Source organism: Blennius ocellaris (genome assembly GCF_963422515.1).
Source record: "Blennius ocellaris genome assembly, chromosome: 10".
NCBI lineage: Eukaryota > Metazoa > Chordata > Actinopteri > Blenniiformes > Blenniidae > Blennius > Blennius ocellaris.
This window is the reverse complement of record NC_137659.1, coordinates 15,398,279-15,414,926: the sequence shown is the minus strand read 5'-3', so window position 1 is coordinate 15,414,926 and position 16,648 is coordinate 15,398,279. Positions and strand designations below refer to the sequence as shown.

Sequence of the window (16,648 nt, the reverse complement as noted above, 5' to 3'; positions counted from 1 at the left end):
ATGTGTCCATGAGGAAGGAAACTCCTTATATGGCCAGCAGGTGAGAGTGGATACACCTGTAGGAGTGTTGTATTATCTGATGGAAATATATATATTTTTTAAACAAAACAAAAAACCCCACACACACACTGTTTTAACTGAAGTGAAACGTCTCATAGTTTAGAGGAAGTGCTCCACTCATCTTTTATTACACATTGTCTCGTTTAGGGTTGTAGGAGCCAATTCTGAAGAAACCCTCGATGAGTCCACTGCAGACAAGAAAAGATCAAACATTTTAAAAAATAAAATAAAAATCTTTCTGCATATGCAGCTCTGAGAGAGTTTACCATTTAACACTTATCACATTCTCATATACAGTTTTGTGTTTGCATTTTTCTTATGCATAATTTTGACTGTGTTCATACATTTAAGCTCAAACTGGTAAAAATGTGTCTTCTTTGGTCATTTTTTAATGTCACTCTCATCTATTATAAATGTTTTTTTTAAGTAGTATATAATGAAATTACTCTTGTTTTGTTCCCTCAACTCATTTTTTGATATATTTATTTAACATTTTTTTAATTCATATGTTTTTATTATTATTCATATATATACACACACACATTTTTTATTTTATTTATGTATGTGCAATGTTGTCTTGCTTGCTAGACCAATAAGCCTGTAAGGAAGGAAATGTTAAAAACTTAATACCTTCAAATATCACCAGCTGGTATTTTTGGTCTGTTTGAGCAAAGACATCAAAAACACACTGGATAGTAATTCCCATGATAAGGATTGAAACTTGATTTTCATCTCTCTGTCTCTCGTCCTCTCTCAAAAACACACATTCGGTCAATAAAGTACTCAGCGGTTTGTGTATCTAAGATGCGGCGGCCCTCATTCAGGTACTCAGAACTCATTTTGGGTGAACTGGTCTGGTGGTATGGTTTCCAGACACTTGACCAACACCTGATGACATTACAGTTGGTACAACAAAAAGATTTAAAGATGAAAATCGTCATTTATTGGGGTAAAATCCTGAAAGTGATGGTGGAATTAGATTTTAAGATCAAGACTGAAGTTTGAACAAAAGAAAGCAAAAAAAAACAACAAAAACACATCTATATTTTCTAATAACATTTATATTTGTATTCCTACGAGAAGTACAACAACGGGAGTAGACTTAAGGATGCAGTAAATTGAGATTTCACAGTGAAATACCTGGTGGAACACACACTACAACAAACTCCTGCACATACACCCTTTGTAAACTGTAATCTTCAAACACTTGCTATAAAGATAAGATAGTATCGACACCTTTTGATGTAGGACAACCATAATCTCTCTCCGTGTTGGTCTTTGTCTCTGAAGACGTTATCATGTCAAAAGTCCAGTGGAGATTACTGCCCCCGCAGCTCCACCACTGCACTGGCTCTTGTGGTAGATTTTTTATTACTTTTCAAATTGCTGCAATATTTTTTCTGCTTTAAAATTGTCAAGTCATTTCTCTGCACTGTATAACAGTACAGCCTTCATGCTGGGAGTTAATTTAATGAAATACTCCCAAACAATTGACACATTTTCACTGAGAAATGAACTGTTGTGGTAATAATGTTAACTACTGCATACATTTAGGACCTCCTCTTACAGGATATAGCACAAGTGAGTTCCACAATGTATACAAGTTTCATATAAGCTAACTTTTGCCACAATTAGTTAAATTTATTAGCAAAGAGTCCATATATATCAGTAAATAAAATGTTCTTTTAGACATCAATGGCAGCCTTAGGACTTGTTTATTAAATTTGAGTTTTATATCCCTTCAGATAATATTTATTTGTCAAAAACACTAAGTTCCTCTGATACTGGCTGTAGTGTCACAAAAGATAATGCAAATATAACCATCCTCATAAAACCTAGTATTCAAACTCCCTAAATGACGTTGATTGATTAGCAACACTACAGCACTTACTGTTCATTGATGTAGAATATCTATTTTTACATGATCTTCAGTATTTTTTTATTTACATATTGGTGAAAAACAACATCAGATAATATATGTCTTGTGACACACATCATCAAACAAGGTTTAAATAAAGCTTGGAGGAGAGTTGGAGGAGGGCATCATTGGGATCTTTCTCAATTGTCGAACACTTTGGATGAAAATAATCCTCTATGTTGGCAGAGTTGCCTTCAAATTCTGAGGTTGGTGGTTCAGTTCCCTCCTCAGCCTTTGAAGGGGACTTGAACCACTGATGATGGAATTCGAAGGGGAGTCCTTACCGGGAATCACTCCGAAGCTTGTAATTCCCGGGTAAAGCAGCTGACAGGAAGCAGCACATTCCATGTGTGTGTGTGTGTGTGTGAGAGAGAGAGATGGGTGTTACCCACTCAAATACTTTCAGCTCACTGTAACCTCAGATAAAAGTGCGAATGATAAATGCCATCATATGTTAGTGGATCACAGTGGAACACATTCAATGTCCGGTGAATTCCTCTGGGTTATGCTGCTTTGTGGTATGACAAGTAGAAAGAATAATGTTGAATGTCTGTACTTTGTGGAAATATGTTTAAAGTTTATGGTTGAAGGTTAAATTTGCAGATTTAAAAAAACCCAACCATATATATATTCACACAAATATGTTGAAATGATGTGTACAGTCAGCAGAAATGAACGAGACATAGTAAAAAAAACAATCAGTGAGTCACAAGAGAAGCGGAACTAAGACGAGTCTCAGTGGTGATTTAAAAATACTGGAGAGAAGAAGAGCTGACAGTGTTCCTCGCTCAACAATAGAAAAATAATGAATCAAGCTTGGTTTTTAAGGAAATAAGTTCTTTAGGGAGTGAAGACGCTGACGATGACAGACATCAATAAAGAATGAATGGTCAACACTGTAATATTGTAGGAGATCAGGAGAGAACAGTTTGAAAGGGAACGCCGGTGGAGCCATCCAGTTTTGAACATTGCACAATCATCTGGCAGCCAAAACAAACGTGACAGAAGGGAAAAAAAAAAAAAAAAAAACATTACAGGGGAGAGAAACTAACTGGTCTCTATTCTCAGTGCTTCACAATGGACCACTTCATTTATCTACAGGTTCTATATGAAGAATAAAACACTCAAGTCTATTAAAATGCCATGTAGAATGTAAACTTGCACATGCATTAATTGGTAATTGAGGTTATCTTTGCCCAGAGATAAATGTACCTGTGTGATTCTTCCCCCCTGTGTCAATAAAATCTGTAAACAGGAGCTCATGATAAAACATCTGAAGACATGATTGTCAACGTAAAAGGAATATGATACCTGAGGTAGTGTTAAATTATCTCCTGATACCTACAAGTTCTGTAAATCAGGTGCAGAAATCATGGGAACTTTGTATGAACGGAAAAACATTCTGAACTTTAATTCAGTCCTTTGACAAGTTTGACAAGTGAATTTGTTGATCCACTGAATGGGCTCAAGGGTAAGACGTGTGAAATAAGACAGTGATGCAACAAATTATAATCACAGACACTAAATTGGGTCTAAAATGGGCGGACTACTTTTTTTTTTTTTTTACTATGGGGCCTGCTAAATCACAAAATAACTAAACTAAACTCCACAGCAGAACATAATCCGGCCTGAAAGTGAGCAGAAACATAAAGCACGTGGAGTAAAACGGCCCAAAAAAAGACCTCTTGTAGTCCACAGGAAACTGATGCAGACTAAGGAAGTCTGCCAACCCATGGAGAAATGATGGGTCTAGTGGGTAAAATGCAAACCACAAGAATCCCCAGCTCTGAATCATTGAATGATCGACTGCGCCAGAGGAAGCTTGGGAGTCTAAATTTAAACTAAAATACAACCCTCAACCATGTATCAATCTATAGCCTCAACCACGGCCACAGGTTTGCCAAAATTGTGTGTGAAACTGGACAGTATCTCACTATGAAGTGCAAAGCTTCACCTTTATGTGTGAAATATGTTTAATGAAGCTCGTCAGCAAAGGCACGTCGAACAAACTTCTTTTTTTTTATTATTGAAAAGTTTATTATCAAAGAAATCACAAAAAGAAATTCCTAAAAAAAAACACAAAAAAACATTTTTGGGCCATCAGAGACATCTATTTATAACAATTAATGCCATAAAAATTCCTGATACTGTTGTGTTTAACATACAAAAGCTAGATATAAAAAATAAAACCGGTTTCTGAACGTTTCCAGTTGGGCTGTCCCGCTGAAGACCAGGTCAGTCTGAGACTCGCCACCCATCAGTACCAGTCTTCCTCGTCACAGCTGATCCTTCCTTAGCTGATCTACATTCTCGTCTGTTGTTTTCCCTTTATTGCAAATACTTTTCTTTCTGATCACGAGTCTGGTCTGGCAGCTCGGCGTACTTTAATGTCGACAAATCATCATCCAAATAAGACGTATGCCGTTCTGAATATTTCTCTGATGGTGAAATGTAAAGTTACTACATAGCTCGATTTAAGCAGCTGGTCTCTGTCATAAAAATGAGCGGAATTAATCGTTTCCCCCTCAACAGACTGAACCTGAAACACAAGTGACCCTGAGAGACGAAAACCTCCCAAACTCCCGATAGCTCATGTAAAAAGCAAACGCTGAAATATTCATTTTGCAAGGTGCTGCCGACAAACAAGCACTTGGAAGGAAAATTGTCAATGTACAAATTTCATTCTATATTTACTTGCTAAAACTACACTATCAGATGATTGTGTGCCATTTAACTTGGCTACTATCTACAAACAGCTAACTATTGTCATGTCACTATTATGCGTACCTTTGGATATCAGAAAACTATGTGACAAAACGTAAACGTCTCGGAGTTCATTTGCTTTCCAGCAGCTTTGAAAGAACTCTGCAGACGAGATGAATGACATGCGACATTTCAGACTGAGCCGTCGTCACTGACAAGTACCTGCTGTTCATAAATAGAAAGAGTCATCCCATATCAAGAAGTGGATATTATCGCATAAAGCTGTTGACGCGGATTTGGTACGCATTGAAATGGTGCTCATGTAACCTACAATATTCTTGAATTGGCTTCAGTCCCCAAAATATAAGAAATCCTATATGGAAAAAAAAAAAACCTCCACTAAAGGAAACAATTCAATCATCTGTAACACAGAATATTTCATTTTACAGCCTCTATTCAACCCTGGATTCATTTTCAAACTATCAGAATTAAATGATTCATGCCTCATTGGCGCTTCTGCACCTTTGAATAAGTTCATTTTGGATTTTGAGTCGTTGCACGGATTTAAATGTGTTATTACATCAGCGCCATCAAGTGGATGGTGTGAAGAATCGCATGCAGTAAGCGTCATACTTCATCTGGCAATGTTGTTCTAATGAAAAGGCTGGCAGTGAGTCTGTGTTATTAATTGTATCATCATCAAACAAACAAATTGAGTGGTGAAATCGTTTTGTGAGGATAATCAAATGGATCTTGAGGAGTAAATCTGGGTGTCGGCGCTTAAAACTTTACATTTGTGATTAAAATTCTGTCCACATCGTCAATATTTCTAAAATACTTTCTCGCAGGACCATATTGCTCAGTGCAGGAGGCTGATTGAGAGATTTTCTATATATATATATCTGACAGGAAATCTATCATAGAAGGTAAAGATTGATTCAACTTTGTGTCGTATCATAAACTTCTTCTTTTTTTTTTTCTTTTAAGATTTTTGCTGAGTTTGTGTTTGAGTGATGTTGAAAAGGCTGCAGGGGCAGTTCTGAGGTAGGATCTGCAGCCAACAAAGTTAACTCTTAACTAACAGGAGACCAGGACAAGTGAGCAGTTTTTTTTTTTTAAACAAACGACCTTGATCTTGTTGACGAAGCTAGAAGTATTTTGCAGGTGTTTGCTTCTTGGTGATTGTCAGTTTTAAGTCTCGTTTGGCAAGACGTTTTTCCCAAAGCGCGAGCAAACCGGCAGTATCAGTCATTTCACGGCAGTGGGGTTTTTTTTTGTTCGTTTTGTGTGCCACGTGTGGGGAAATAAGGAGTTGTGAATGGCAGGTTAAATATACATGTCGAAAAAAATCCAGCGCGCTCCCATTGAGGTGGCAGATTGAAACACGGCTTGTAAAATCTAACAAGACGTAAACACAAATTGAGCAAAAGAGTTAATCCATTTCTCCATTTTTTTTTTTTTTTTTTTTTTTAAACAACACAAACACGGCTGAAAAAAAACAAAACAAAACAAAAAAAAACACAATCATAAGAATATTAGCTAAAACTTTGTTCAGTAGTTCTTTTGAAATTTGGACCACAGTATCTTTCCAGTTCGCGAGGAGCTCCGGGGCTAATTTGGCTGCAGCATGTTTTTAATCTGCTTGGAGGTAGCCTCATCATTCAGATGTTTGGTCGTGTACCTGCAGGATGGAAGCAGAGGTTGAGTTGGAACGTTCTTTACCCCCCCCTGGTGTGTTTGTGGTGGAGGCTGACGGACCTGAGAGCGTTGAGTAAACCCTCCACCCGGCTGGGCGGCTGCTCCTTCAGCAGCTTGATGCAGCCTTTCATCTAAAAAGTAGGAACATTTCAGTCAAGCTGAGGTGTAAAAAAAAAACCTCCTGGACTAGAAGTGGATTTCAGGATTTCCTGGAACAAAAGCAACTTTGCCGTGTAAAAAATTAATTTAAAAAAAATCGGAGTTTCTGTGTGTTTTACATCTATATTGCAGGTCTTGACGAAGGCCCCCGCCGGGTGAACGTGGTCGTACAGGATGATGACGCCCACCATCACGCGCAGGCAGAACAGCACCGTCTCCTCGCTGGTGAAGCGGCTGCGGTACTCACTGCAATCCAAAGCAACGCACACACAGACATACGCAGTCATCAGGCTGACCGAGGGGCCACCGATTCATTCGGGGGGGGGCAGGTCAGGTCAGGACTCACGGGGTTTCCAGCATCACCTTACACACACTGGCCATCGTGCTCAGGCAGTCCGTCGTGTTTTCAAGGGGCACATCTGGATTCTGAACAGCATTGGGAAAACAACACGACATGCTGCGATCATATTCACATTACAAAAAACATATCGGGCCGAAGCTGTTGTGTTGCAATAGTTTTACATCATTCATGCACAATTGCCAATCCAAATTCCTATCAGGATTAGTTTTCTGGCATCTTTGAGTTTTTTCACTGACATAAAAAAAGTCTATGATGTATATTAGAATAAACAAATAAATTGCTTCTCTTCTCAAATGTAGTGATTTTCAGCTTTCCATGAATTACTTGAGTGAACCTACGAACAGGAAACGTGAAGAGGAGCATGTTTGTCATGCAGAATATAAATAATATTCATCAAATGAACCTAAACACCTTTGCTGTGTGTTATTAATACAAATTCAATCTGAGGTTTGAGCTCCCATCAGCTTGTAAAATCTTAATTTGTTCCTATTGTCGTTTTCCACCGTTCTCTTTTCTTTAATTTCAGTCCTCTCTATGGTTAGAAGATGGAAGTTATGACTGGAGGATGCAGATCGTTGGCCCCTCCGAGTCTGGTTCTATATGAGGTGTGGTGTTAAAACTTACACAACACAGTTAAAACTGTTTTTCATTTCCACTATCACCACCATTGATTTGTATTGCCTTTTTTTAATACATTTTTTTATTAAATTATTATGCGCATTTAGAAGTCATCTAATTGGCACTCTATATATTTACCTGAATTCATAAATTGAAAAATTTCAAAAGCGATTACAATTCATATACACATTTATTTTGTGTTTAAACATTTTTTTTACCAATTATAATATCTAGATTTTCTCCTCGGCACCATTTTCAGCAGTTAAGTATGTCAGTATTATTAGTCGTTTTCAGTTCAAAATACCTCTCTCATCACGGAGTAAATTAAAAACAATCATAACATGCATCTCTGAAGCTGTGGAAAGACTCACATCCGAGACAAACTTTGACGTGGCGTCACTTAGCGTCTTTAGCATCGGTGTGGCGCTGGCATAAAACAGAGACATCCGATTGGCCAGCTCGTTGTTGACCTCACTCCCTGCATCAGCCTAAAGAAGACAAACACATTTCATGTTTATACCTCCATACTGTAGCTCCGTAATGTTCAACGTAAATAATGTCCACCTGCGTTTAGCCTTTTGATTTATTTCAATAAAAAAGGTCTAATCTTTTTAAGAAGGACACATTCAAATCTGTCGGTTCACATGTTGGGATAACGTGTCTGAAACTGTGCCCGTGAGGCAGGATGGGCCTGTCTGACAAAACCGTGCAGCGATTAAAATGACATCCAATTCCAATGAAAGCTTTATGAACAGTGGCGCTCGTGGTGCAGTTTTCAGATTTCATCTCACCAGACGGGCAACTTACAGACAGATTGTTGATTCGCATGCGGCTGATCGTTCGGCGGTAGTAGCTGAAATCGTTTTGAATGGCGGGGTTTGTCATCTGCAGCCAAAGGAAAACAAACAAACATATAAAAATAAATAAATCACAAGGGAAATAGGAGCATGACAGCAGTCAGGGATGAGAGGGTGATGTCAGTGGGAGGAGGAGGAGGAGGAAGGGGGGTGTGGGGGGGGGGGGTGCTGCACTGAGACGCACTCGAGGAGAAAATACGCGCGAACCTTGAGTTCGTCGAAGCGCAGAGTGAAGTGCATTATGTGGGCGAACTGACGAGCCAGAGCCTGCTGCTGCTCCAGGTGCTGAGTGGGAGTGGAGCCGGAGCTGGTCAGGACGTTCAGGAGACACTGCAGACTGGCCTCTGTGGGACACGGACGCGCTTGGACATTATGTTGACATTGAACATTAAAAAAAAAAAAAAAAAAAAAAAACATACAATAAAAGAAGCCCCTCCGCGAATAAGCGAGGTTGTACTTATGTAAATGTAAAATAAATATTCATATGTGCATTTTTTTTTATTTGTATATATCGTACCAGTGTGTTTGGTAAAAACTGTACTGGTCAAAATATGAGACCAATATGTTTTTTTGCTCATCATAATGGGTCTGAAAAAGTGGAGTTGTGTTTTATTTGGGTCAAACATCAGGTGCAGTGGGTTCAATTGGTGAAGGGAAAGGGTGGCCAGGCAACGACAAGTTGCGACTACAAAATGTTGCATCTCAATGTTGTTTTTTTATTTAGATAGCAGAACAATGCAGGAGCACGAAGGGGGAACGACATCGTGAAAGTAACTCGCGAGGTAGAATATGTACGAACTGGCCGAGGAGACTGAAAACAATCTGTCCCGTCGCCACACTTCTCCACATCTGTGATAAAGTGGATCTGGTTACCGTCTGTATTTTTTAAAAAGAACAAACTATGGAACTTTAACTACTTCAATGTAACCATTTCACCCGAAAGTCAAGTTCAACAGTTGTGAGAAATTCTAATAAAAATCCTGCACAGTATTCCAAGACGATCAGCAGAAAACTTTAGAACAAATTCACGCTCCACCTAAGACACACAAGTATCTTCAACTTCCTTCTTTAACGTTCTGACTGGCTGGTCTAATTGAGACACTCACCCAGCTTCTGGGAAAACTCGTAGAAACTTTTGAGTTTGGCGACCAGAGGAACCACGGCAGACCAGGCCGCCTCCTGCACACCGTCCACACCTGGACTCTGGATGGCCTGCAAACGCAAGAAAACTTTTATTTTGGAAAGTGAAAATCCTCCAGCACAGAAAGCAAAACGACACAATGTGTCGACATGCTCCTCTTGCATTTGACACACTGAGTGTCAAATGCAGTTTCACATTGCGGTGGATATGATGTTTTAAACACAACAACAAAACTTTAGGAGCGATTATATACGGCTGCACGTTGCAATGATGACGTTTTGGTTTTTTTTTTAAACACTTGTGCAATAAACTAAATAAAATAGCCTACATTTGTTCATATTATAGAATATTTAGACAAATAAAAAAACTTTTTCTTGTTTATTATTTCATCTCGATTCACCCGGGTTATCATTGTTAAGGTTTGTTTCATTCATATAAATACCAGTCAGTTCCATAATGACCAGAATAGAATGATCTAAATCACATTTTAAACACAAGTGGTTGAAAAAAAAAATGTTTAGCTTCATGCTTCTTCGAAATTATTCTAATGTCACTCAATGACATGACGCTTGCTCCAAGGCGAAGTAGTCGAGTTAGAAAATGCTGATTCGCCAGCCTCTGTAGGTGGAGATACAAATGGGACAGGAGCAGCAGCTCAAGGCCTCGGAGGTACAAGCTCCGACACGCATGACGAGAGACGTGACGGGAACAGTCCAGGAATGGACTAGTAGATGAAGATATACCCGCGTTTAAGTCCACAGACGCATGAAACTGGCCACTTAACTCGGTCGTACGAGGTTTGTTATGAACTGTAATGCTTCTTCTTAGACCTAATTGACATGTAAAGAGAAATCAAAAGTGTCCACATGAGGGGAGCTGTAGTGATCAGTGACCTTTCAACTAACAAGCCATGAGTATAGAGGCCTGATGACGACAGTTTACAGCCCATTGACAGAAACGAAAAGTTCCTTCAGACACAAGTCCAAACACATTATTGTTACTTTTTGTGGATTTATCTTCTCGTACCTGTCGTATCTCCTCTCCGGCTCCTTTGTAGGCCTGCAGGTCGTCCAGGACCACCTGAGCCTCTGTCAGCACCTGGTTCACCTTCTCCCACACGGCAGTCTCCGACTGCGAGGGCTGAGCGTCTGAGGGGCGACAAGCGCATCAACGTCCAGGATTACGCAGCAATTCAATTAAGAGACAATACAATTAAATCACAAGCGCTGACATGATCTACTCGAGTACAAATACAGGTACTTGTGTGAAAATAGTGAACGTACCAATTCATTTAGACTATTAGGAAAATAAATATTCCTCTGAAATGTACTGAATTACAAAAGACAAGTTTTTTTTATTTTTTATTTATCACAATATCTTCTTTGGTGGATGCATCATTATGTACTTGCATGTATTTACATGCACACACACGCAATATAACTATTGTTATTATCGTACTATTGTGGATAAACACATTCTCTAAGGTAAGGTGAAGGCCGGCTCATCAGAACTGGGATAGTTTGTCCTCTGCCAATTCTCTTGTTCACCTGCATAAAGCTTCTGTTTTTGTTTGTTTGTTTTAAAAGTAAGATGTTACTTTGCAACATTTTTGTAAAAAAAACAAAAAAAAAAACAAAGGTCAATGAAACTTCAAGCTTTAATGTTTAGAGTTCAAACTTGTTTCGGTTTTTATATTAGATACATTTTAAACGGCAATGAACTACAACACGATCAATTTGTAAACAAGTTTTACAAACTTCGGTCAACATTTAAGGAACTTAAACTCGCGGATTTTGTGTGTTCCCAGTAGTCGGTTCAAACATTTTAAACATGTTACCGAGATGTTTAAAGTATGGGAAACACCGTGTGGTTGTGGTTAAACCCAGCAGGGAATACGTCGCTGAGTCTATAACGTCACAAACACAGAGACGGTCACACGGGCTGATATTCATACCAATTTAAATTGAACAGTTCAACTAAACAGCATCTTTTTCGGCTGTGAAATGCCACACGAGCAAACTCTGCGAGGAAAAGCCACAAACTGGACTCGACCTGGGGATTTGATTGCCGTGAGCCGACTTGGGAACAATGTGTTCGACGAAAACCTTCTAGAAATCCTCTCCTGGTTACAGCTCACATCTCGAATAAATCATTCCTGCCTGGTATAAAACGGAAGGCTTTTCTTAATTCCCTTTATTGATGTGCGTGGCACCTATATCGGCTGAAGGTAAACTGTACTAAACCTAACTCAGGCAACCTCCACTTCAAAACTTTCTAAATGATCATGGCCCCTCTGGTGTGTTTCTTCAGGCATTGTGCATAACGCTCATCACTGCACCAGTCGCTGCACACACAGCGAAGAAAAACATCAAACGAGGGGGTGTGTGAAGCACTACTTGGACCTGTTCTGGAAAGTTAATGTGTAATGCGATCGTGTGTGTGCCTCAGTTTTCCTCCACTTACTCTCAAAGTCGAGGAAAAAGTTTCCACCGTTGTTGTCGATGTCTCTCGTCAGCACCTTGATCAGATTCCCCATGCTGTCAACACAATTGAAAGACACATGTAGCTTTGAACGGGATCATTAGGCTTAAGTTTGACACTCATTCTCGTGTTTTCACTACAGAGAACCGACGTCAGTGACCAAGACAGTTGAAAGGCAGTCTTGTGAAGGTCCACCCTACAGGAACCATATCGAGGACCAATGTCTGCTGGTTTTAACCGAATGGGTAGTAGAATCTGTTGTGGAGATGCAGAGGATCCATTAATCCAAGTGCTTTATGCGCTCAGAGGGCATGGACTAAAGGTTTTGTTTTCCTTTTTCATAGTTCAGAAAGCTCCATCTTCTATCCCACATGGTCCTGTGTGGGGAACCTCCTCATGGCACTGCGTGACGGAAAGTCTTTAAACAACAACCCTAACTGGCTTCTCATTACTCCACCGCAAAGAGTGAGGACGGCCACCCAGATGAGACAAAAAAAAACTCACGTCAACTAGCCTGCATATGTGATCTCATTCATTTGGTCATGACCGCATGTCTGTGACCCCAGACCAACCGGTAAAGGGACGGGGGAAAGACATGGCATTACTGAAGCTGCCGGACCACGACGGTAGCCATAGCAACCTCCCGTACGACCATCACTGGAGACCAGGTCCTGGAGGCGGTGGAACTTGTCCAACCCGGGGAAGGTTCTCACCCCCACTGAGAGACGACGTGCCAGTTTCTTCACGCTACAATTGCTCCCGATGCAACACGTACCAGGGAAATGTGACGTTGCGCTTTAGGATATTCAATTCCATCCATCCATCCCCCCTTTTTAGACTACTTTATCCCATTTCGGTCGCGGGGTGCTGGAGCCCATCCCCGGCTCGCTCTGGGGACACACCCTGGACAGGTTCTTATTTCTTTATTTAAAAGGGGACAGTGCAATTTCATAAAACACATGGTTACACATGGTTAAAAAAAACAGAAGCCAGAATTAGCCAGAAGGCTAGTTTTCATCTGTCGTCCCCTGACCATGATGTAAAATGGCAATAAAATACATCTACAATAAAAAAATAGGCAAACAGTAAATTACATATGTAAACACTTGCTGTACAATTAATAAAATAAAATAAAACGTTCAAGGCCATTTCTTTGGCTGATGAATTCTGCCAGAGGATCAGGAGCCAATTCATGCACTATTTATAAATCAATTTTAAAGTCTGCAAATGTGTGAAAACTGTCCCAGTTTAAAATACTGTATTTATTTATTTATTTATTTTAATTGCACAGTTATTTTTTTTTATCCATAGCTTTAATCGCTTGTTTGTACAGGACTTCCAATAGTTTTTTTTTGTGCACTCTGACCAGCCTGGGATCAACTAGTTACTCAGTAGTTGAAGTGACTGAGGATCATCGAATGCAAGTACATTTTTTTGCGGTTGCCTGTCAAAACGTAGAGAGACAACAACCACACGCTCACTTTCACATATCGGGTCAATGCACGGTCACCAATTAACCCCACATGCATCTTTTTGTGGACCCTGGGAACAAACCGGGGGAACCTGAAGGAAACCCACACAGAAACGACCAGCCCATGGCCGTACCGTATATACGGAGGTCAGCAGGTCAAACATTAAGACGACAAACCGGCTGCTGCGACAGAAGACAACATTAAAGAAACTAACGAGACAAACACACTGCAGATTTTTTTAATCTTAACGTACACACATCTTTTTAGCCCTTGAAATTATTGCCGATGGTGACGTGTGCACGTTTACATATCAGGGGGCTGCCTGAATGGCCTTTATCATTCTTAATTTCACCTTTCCCGTAGATTTTGAGTACTCGGGCTGAACCCAACATCCTCATCGTATCAGAACACCTGAAATGATGCGGCGGCCCGCAGGAGAGCCCCTCCCCACACCGTGAAAACCCCACAGGCTTTCAGGAAGTAGCCGTTTCATTACGTCAACAAGCCCAACAAAACATGTAGTTCGTGTTCACTTATCTCACTGTGGGACGCTGCAGCGCGAAACTGGAAACGGTGCTGATGATGAGGTAAAAATACTGTGTGCCAGACAACTTCGGTGAGTTTAGTGTGCCACAGACTGAAGTGGAAGCAGCGCCTGCTTGTTAAAAAAAATGGCAAAAAGAGGAAGTGATGAAGGCTCTGAAAGTTTGGCCTAAATTTAAAACTGAGGAAGTCGAGCAGACTCAGATCAGGTAAGACACTTGCTGCTGTTGGCAAAACCAAACAACAGAAAGTACAGCCGTGAAACTCAAACACACAATCAGAGGCCGTATATTGTTTTTTTAACCGATCAGTTATTAGAGGGAAAGTAAAACTACTTTCTCACAAGGAGACAAGTAATAAAGCACATTATACTGTATTCATCTCCTGAATAGAATCAGTTATGAGTTTTTATTGGATTCAATATCTTATGGGACTGTAAAGAATGGACAACAGCTATTTACCTCGACTGCTATCAAGTCATTACCTTTTAAATCATTTCAGCCATTTATCCAAATTGAACAACTTCCCTGGAAAAGTTACATGAAACAATGCAAAACACATCTCCATCTTGATACATACTTATGCATACTTCCAAGTACATTTTGCATTGGAACATATTATTTCAAGGGGTAATAGTACTTTTACTCAATCTTACTACACATACAACATATCAAATGATTCATTTCAAGGTTGTTTCAGTCCACCTCATTTTATTCATCTGAAAAAAACAATGACAATATTTACTGGTTTCTGTCCTTCATTTGTCTTGTATACATTTAAGTGACATAAATTGTCCTTTGTCATGTAATAAACTAAAGTCTCAACCTATTTGTCTTGAGAGTCCTTGTTCATGTTCATGAGGCAAAGTTTAAAAAAACACAATGCTGCAGATTTAAATAGTTCTCATCTTGAGTACTCTGACTATCCAAGTTACTAGTTTTACGATAAAACGTAAGAGTGCAGAGAAACATAGCTGCAGAGTCCAAGATGATGTCTTTAAAGATCTTATTTGTTGAAAACACAAGCACATAAAATACAAAAAGGACCAAAGGCAGAAATAGTCTCGCACGTTGCTTCCAGAAACTGTTAACTATCAACTATTTCAGCTGAGTTCATTGCCTCAAACACGAACTGCAGCACGAGTTATTTTACTTTGTGGTGTTTCTAATAATACCTGAGCATCTTGTACTTCCTCCATCACTGCTTATGTGCAAGGAGACCTCACTTTCACGTTGCAGCTGGGATTCTTGCTCACTGCCTTGAATGTGTGCAACTGCAGGTGATCGTCTTTGGATTTTGACTCTGATCGCCAGATTAAAGTCAGCATGTACTTTTGACAGTCAGACTGAGGTGCAGTAACAAACCCCCGTCTTCACTTCCACACATGAAAACATCTTTTTTCCGATTGCCAGTGCAGAAGCTCTACTTGTTACCAAGTTACTGAGGTTGTAAGAACTTTGGTTTGGTGAATATCTGCAGCTTTGACAGAAGCACGGTGTGTGAGCGTTGCACGGGGTTTGCAGCAGCACTGCCTCCTGGCTGTTGTGGAACAAGTACATGATCTACCTCAGTGCAAACACACTGGGTCCGTTGTGTTGGTGTGTGTGTGTGTGTACGTACCTTCAGTAAAGTGGCCCCCCAGAGCACTACGGGAGTTGCGCTCAACAACAAGATCCGAAAGTGTGAAGCTCGAGGAGGGACCACGGTTTTCCTGGTGAAGCAGCAGCAGCAGCAGCAGCAGCAGCAGCGCCGTGCAGGACCTGACATGTCTAATCTGAGGCCAGGATCCACCCAGAGGACCGATCCCCCTCCTCCCTGCAGCAAAACCCAGCAGCCCCCACCTCCTCCCCGAATACCCCTCCCTTCTACTCCCACGGCCTCCCTCCCTCCCTCCGCTCCCGCTCCTCACCTGTCCGATGAGTGCGGATCGTCTCCGAGGGTCGGGGGCTCCGGCGTGTCCGCGGCGGTCCAGGTGTCTCCCGGCGGCCCGCCTCCTCTACATGCCGGGTGAGTGAGCGTCAACCCGGAAAGCGGCCGCTCGGCGCGCCGTTAACTATAAAAGGAGTGATTTCCTCAGGAGGAACTGAGCGCGGAGCCAATCAACGAGCCGACAGGCCGCAGCTGCACGCGCAACCCCACAGGTCGGCCGACTTGAGGCAACACGAGCTCCAACTGCAACCCAGAGAGCGAGAGAGAGAGCGAGAGAGAGAGAGAGAGAGAGAGAGAGAGAGAGAGAGAGAGAGAGAGAGAGAGAGAGAGAGAGAGAGAGAGAGAGAGAGAGAGAGAGACCTGGAGGATGGACACTGTAACCCAAGACATCAACGTCATGAAGAAGTTCACACTAACTTTTTGTCCTGGCTACAAATTCTACAGTTTTGCCTGAAAAAGTTGGACTTTGAGGCCCCCAGGGGGCGCCAGCGAGCGGCAGGCGGAGCATGACGGGGGTCAGGGGGAAGCCTTTTCCTAGCAGGAAAGGCGTGTGTATCTTTTTCTTGTTCAGAATTCCGAATACCTTAATATCATAATATTTAATAACTGCATGTTTAGTATTTGAATACCTATATTTCTTTAATTTATTATATTTTTGTGTCTTTTTTGTGCATCGTGGAGCTGCTGTGATGACTGAATTTCTCCATG

The 16,648-nt window shown here is 40.8% G+C and overlaps 1 protein-coding gene across 1 annotated transcript; it reads right to left on the bottom strand.

The window, feature by feature from the left end:
• Positions 1-3,984: 3,984 nt before the first annotated feature.
• On the bottom strand, positions 3,985-16,031 carry LOC308135442 (CYFIP-related Rac1 interactor B-like). Its single transcript, XM_080503441.1, has 11 exons — positions 15,921-16,031; positions 11,979-12,052; positions 10,542-10,663; positions 9,481-9,586; positions 8,582-8,718; positions 8,325-8,402; positions 7,889-8,005; positions 6,885-6,964; positions 6,658-6,784; positions 6,440-6,510; positions 3,985-6,362 (listed from the first exon to the last, which is right to left on the bottom strand). The coding sequence occupies exons 2-11, from the start codon at positions 12,049-12,051 to the stop codon at positions 6,293-6,295; spliced, it is 981 nt and encodes a 326-aa protein (XP_080359567.1). The 5' UTR covers position 12,052; positions 15,921-16,031; the 3' UTR covers positions 3,985-6,292.
• Positions 16,032-16,648: the final 617 nt, after the last annotated feature.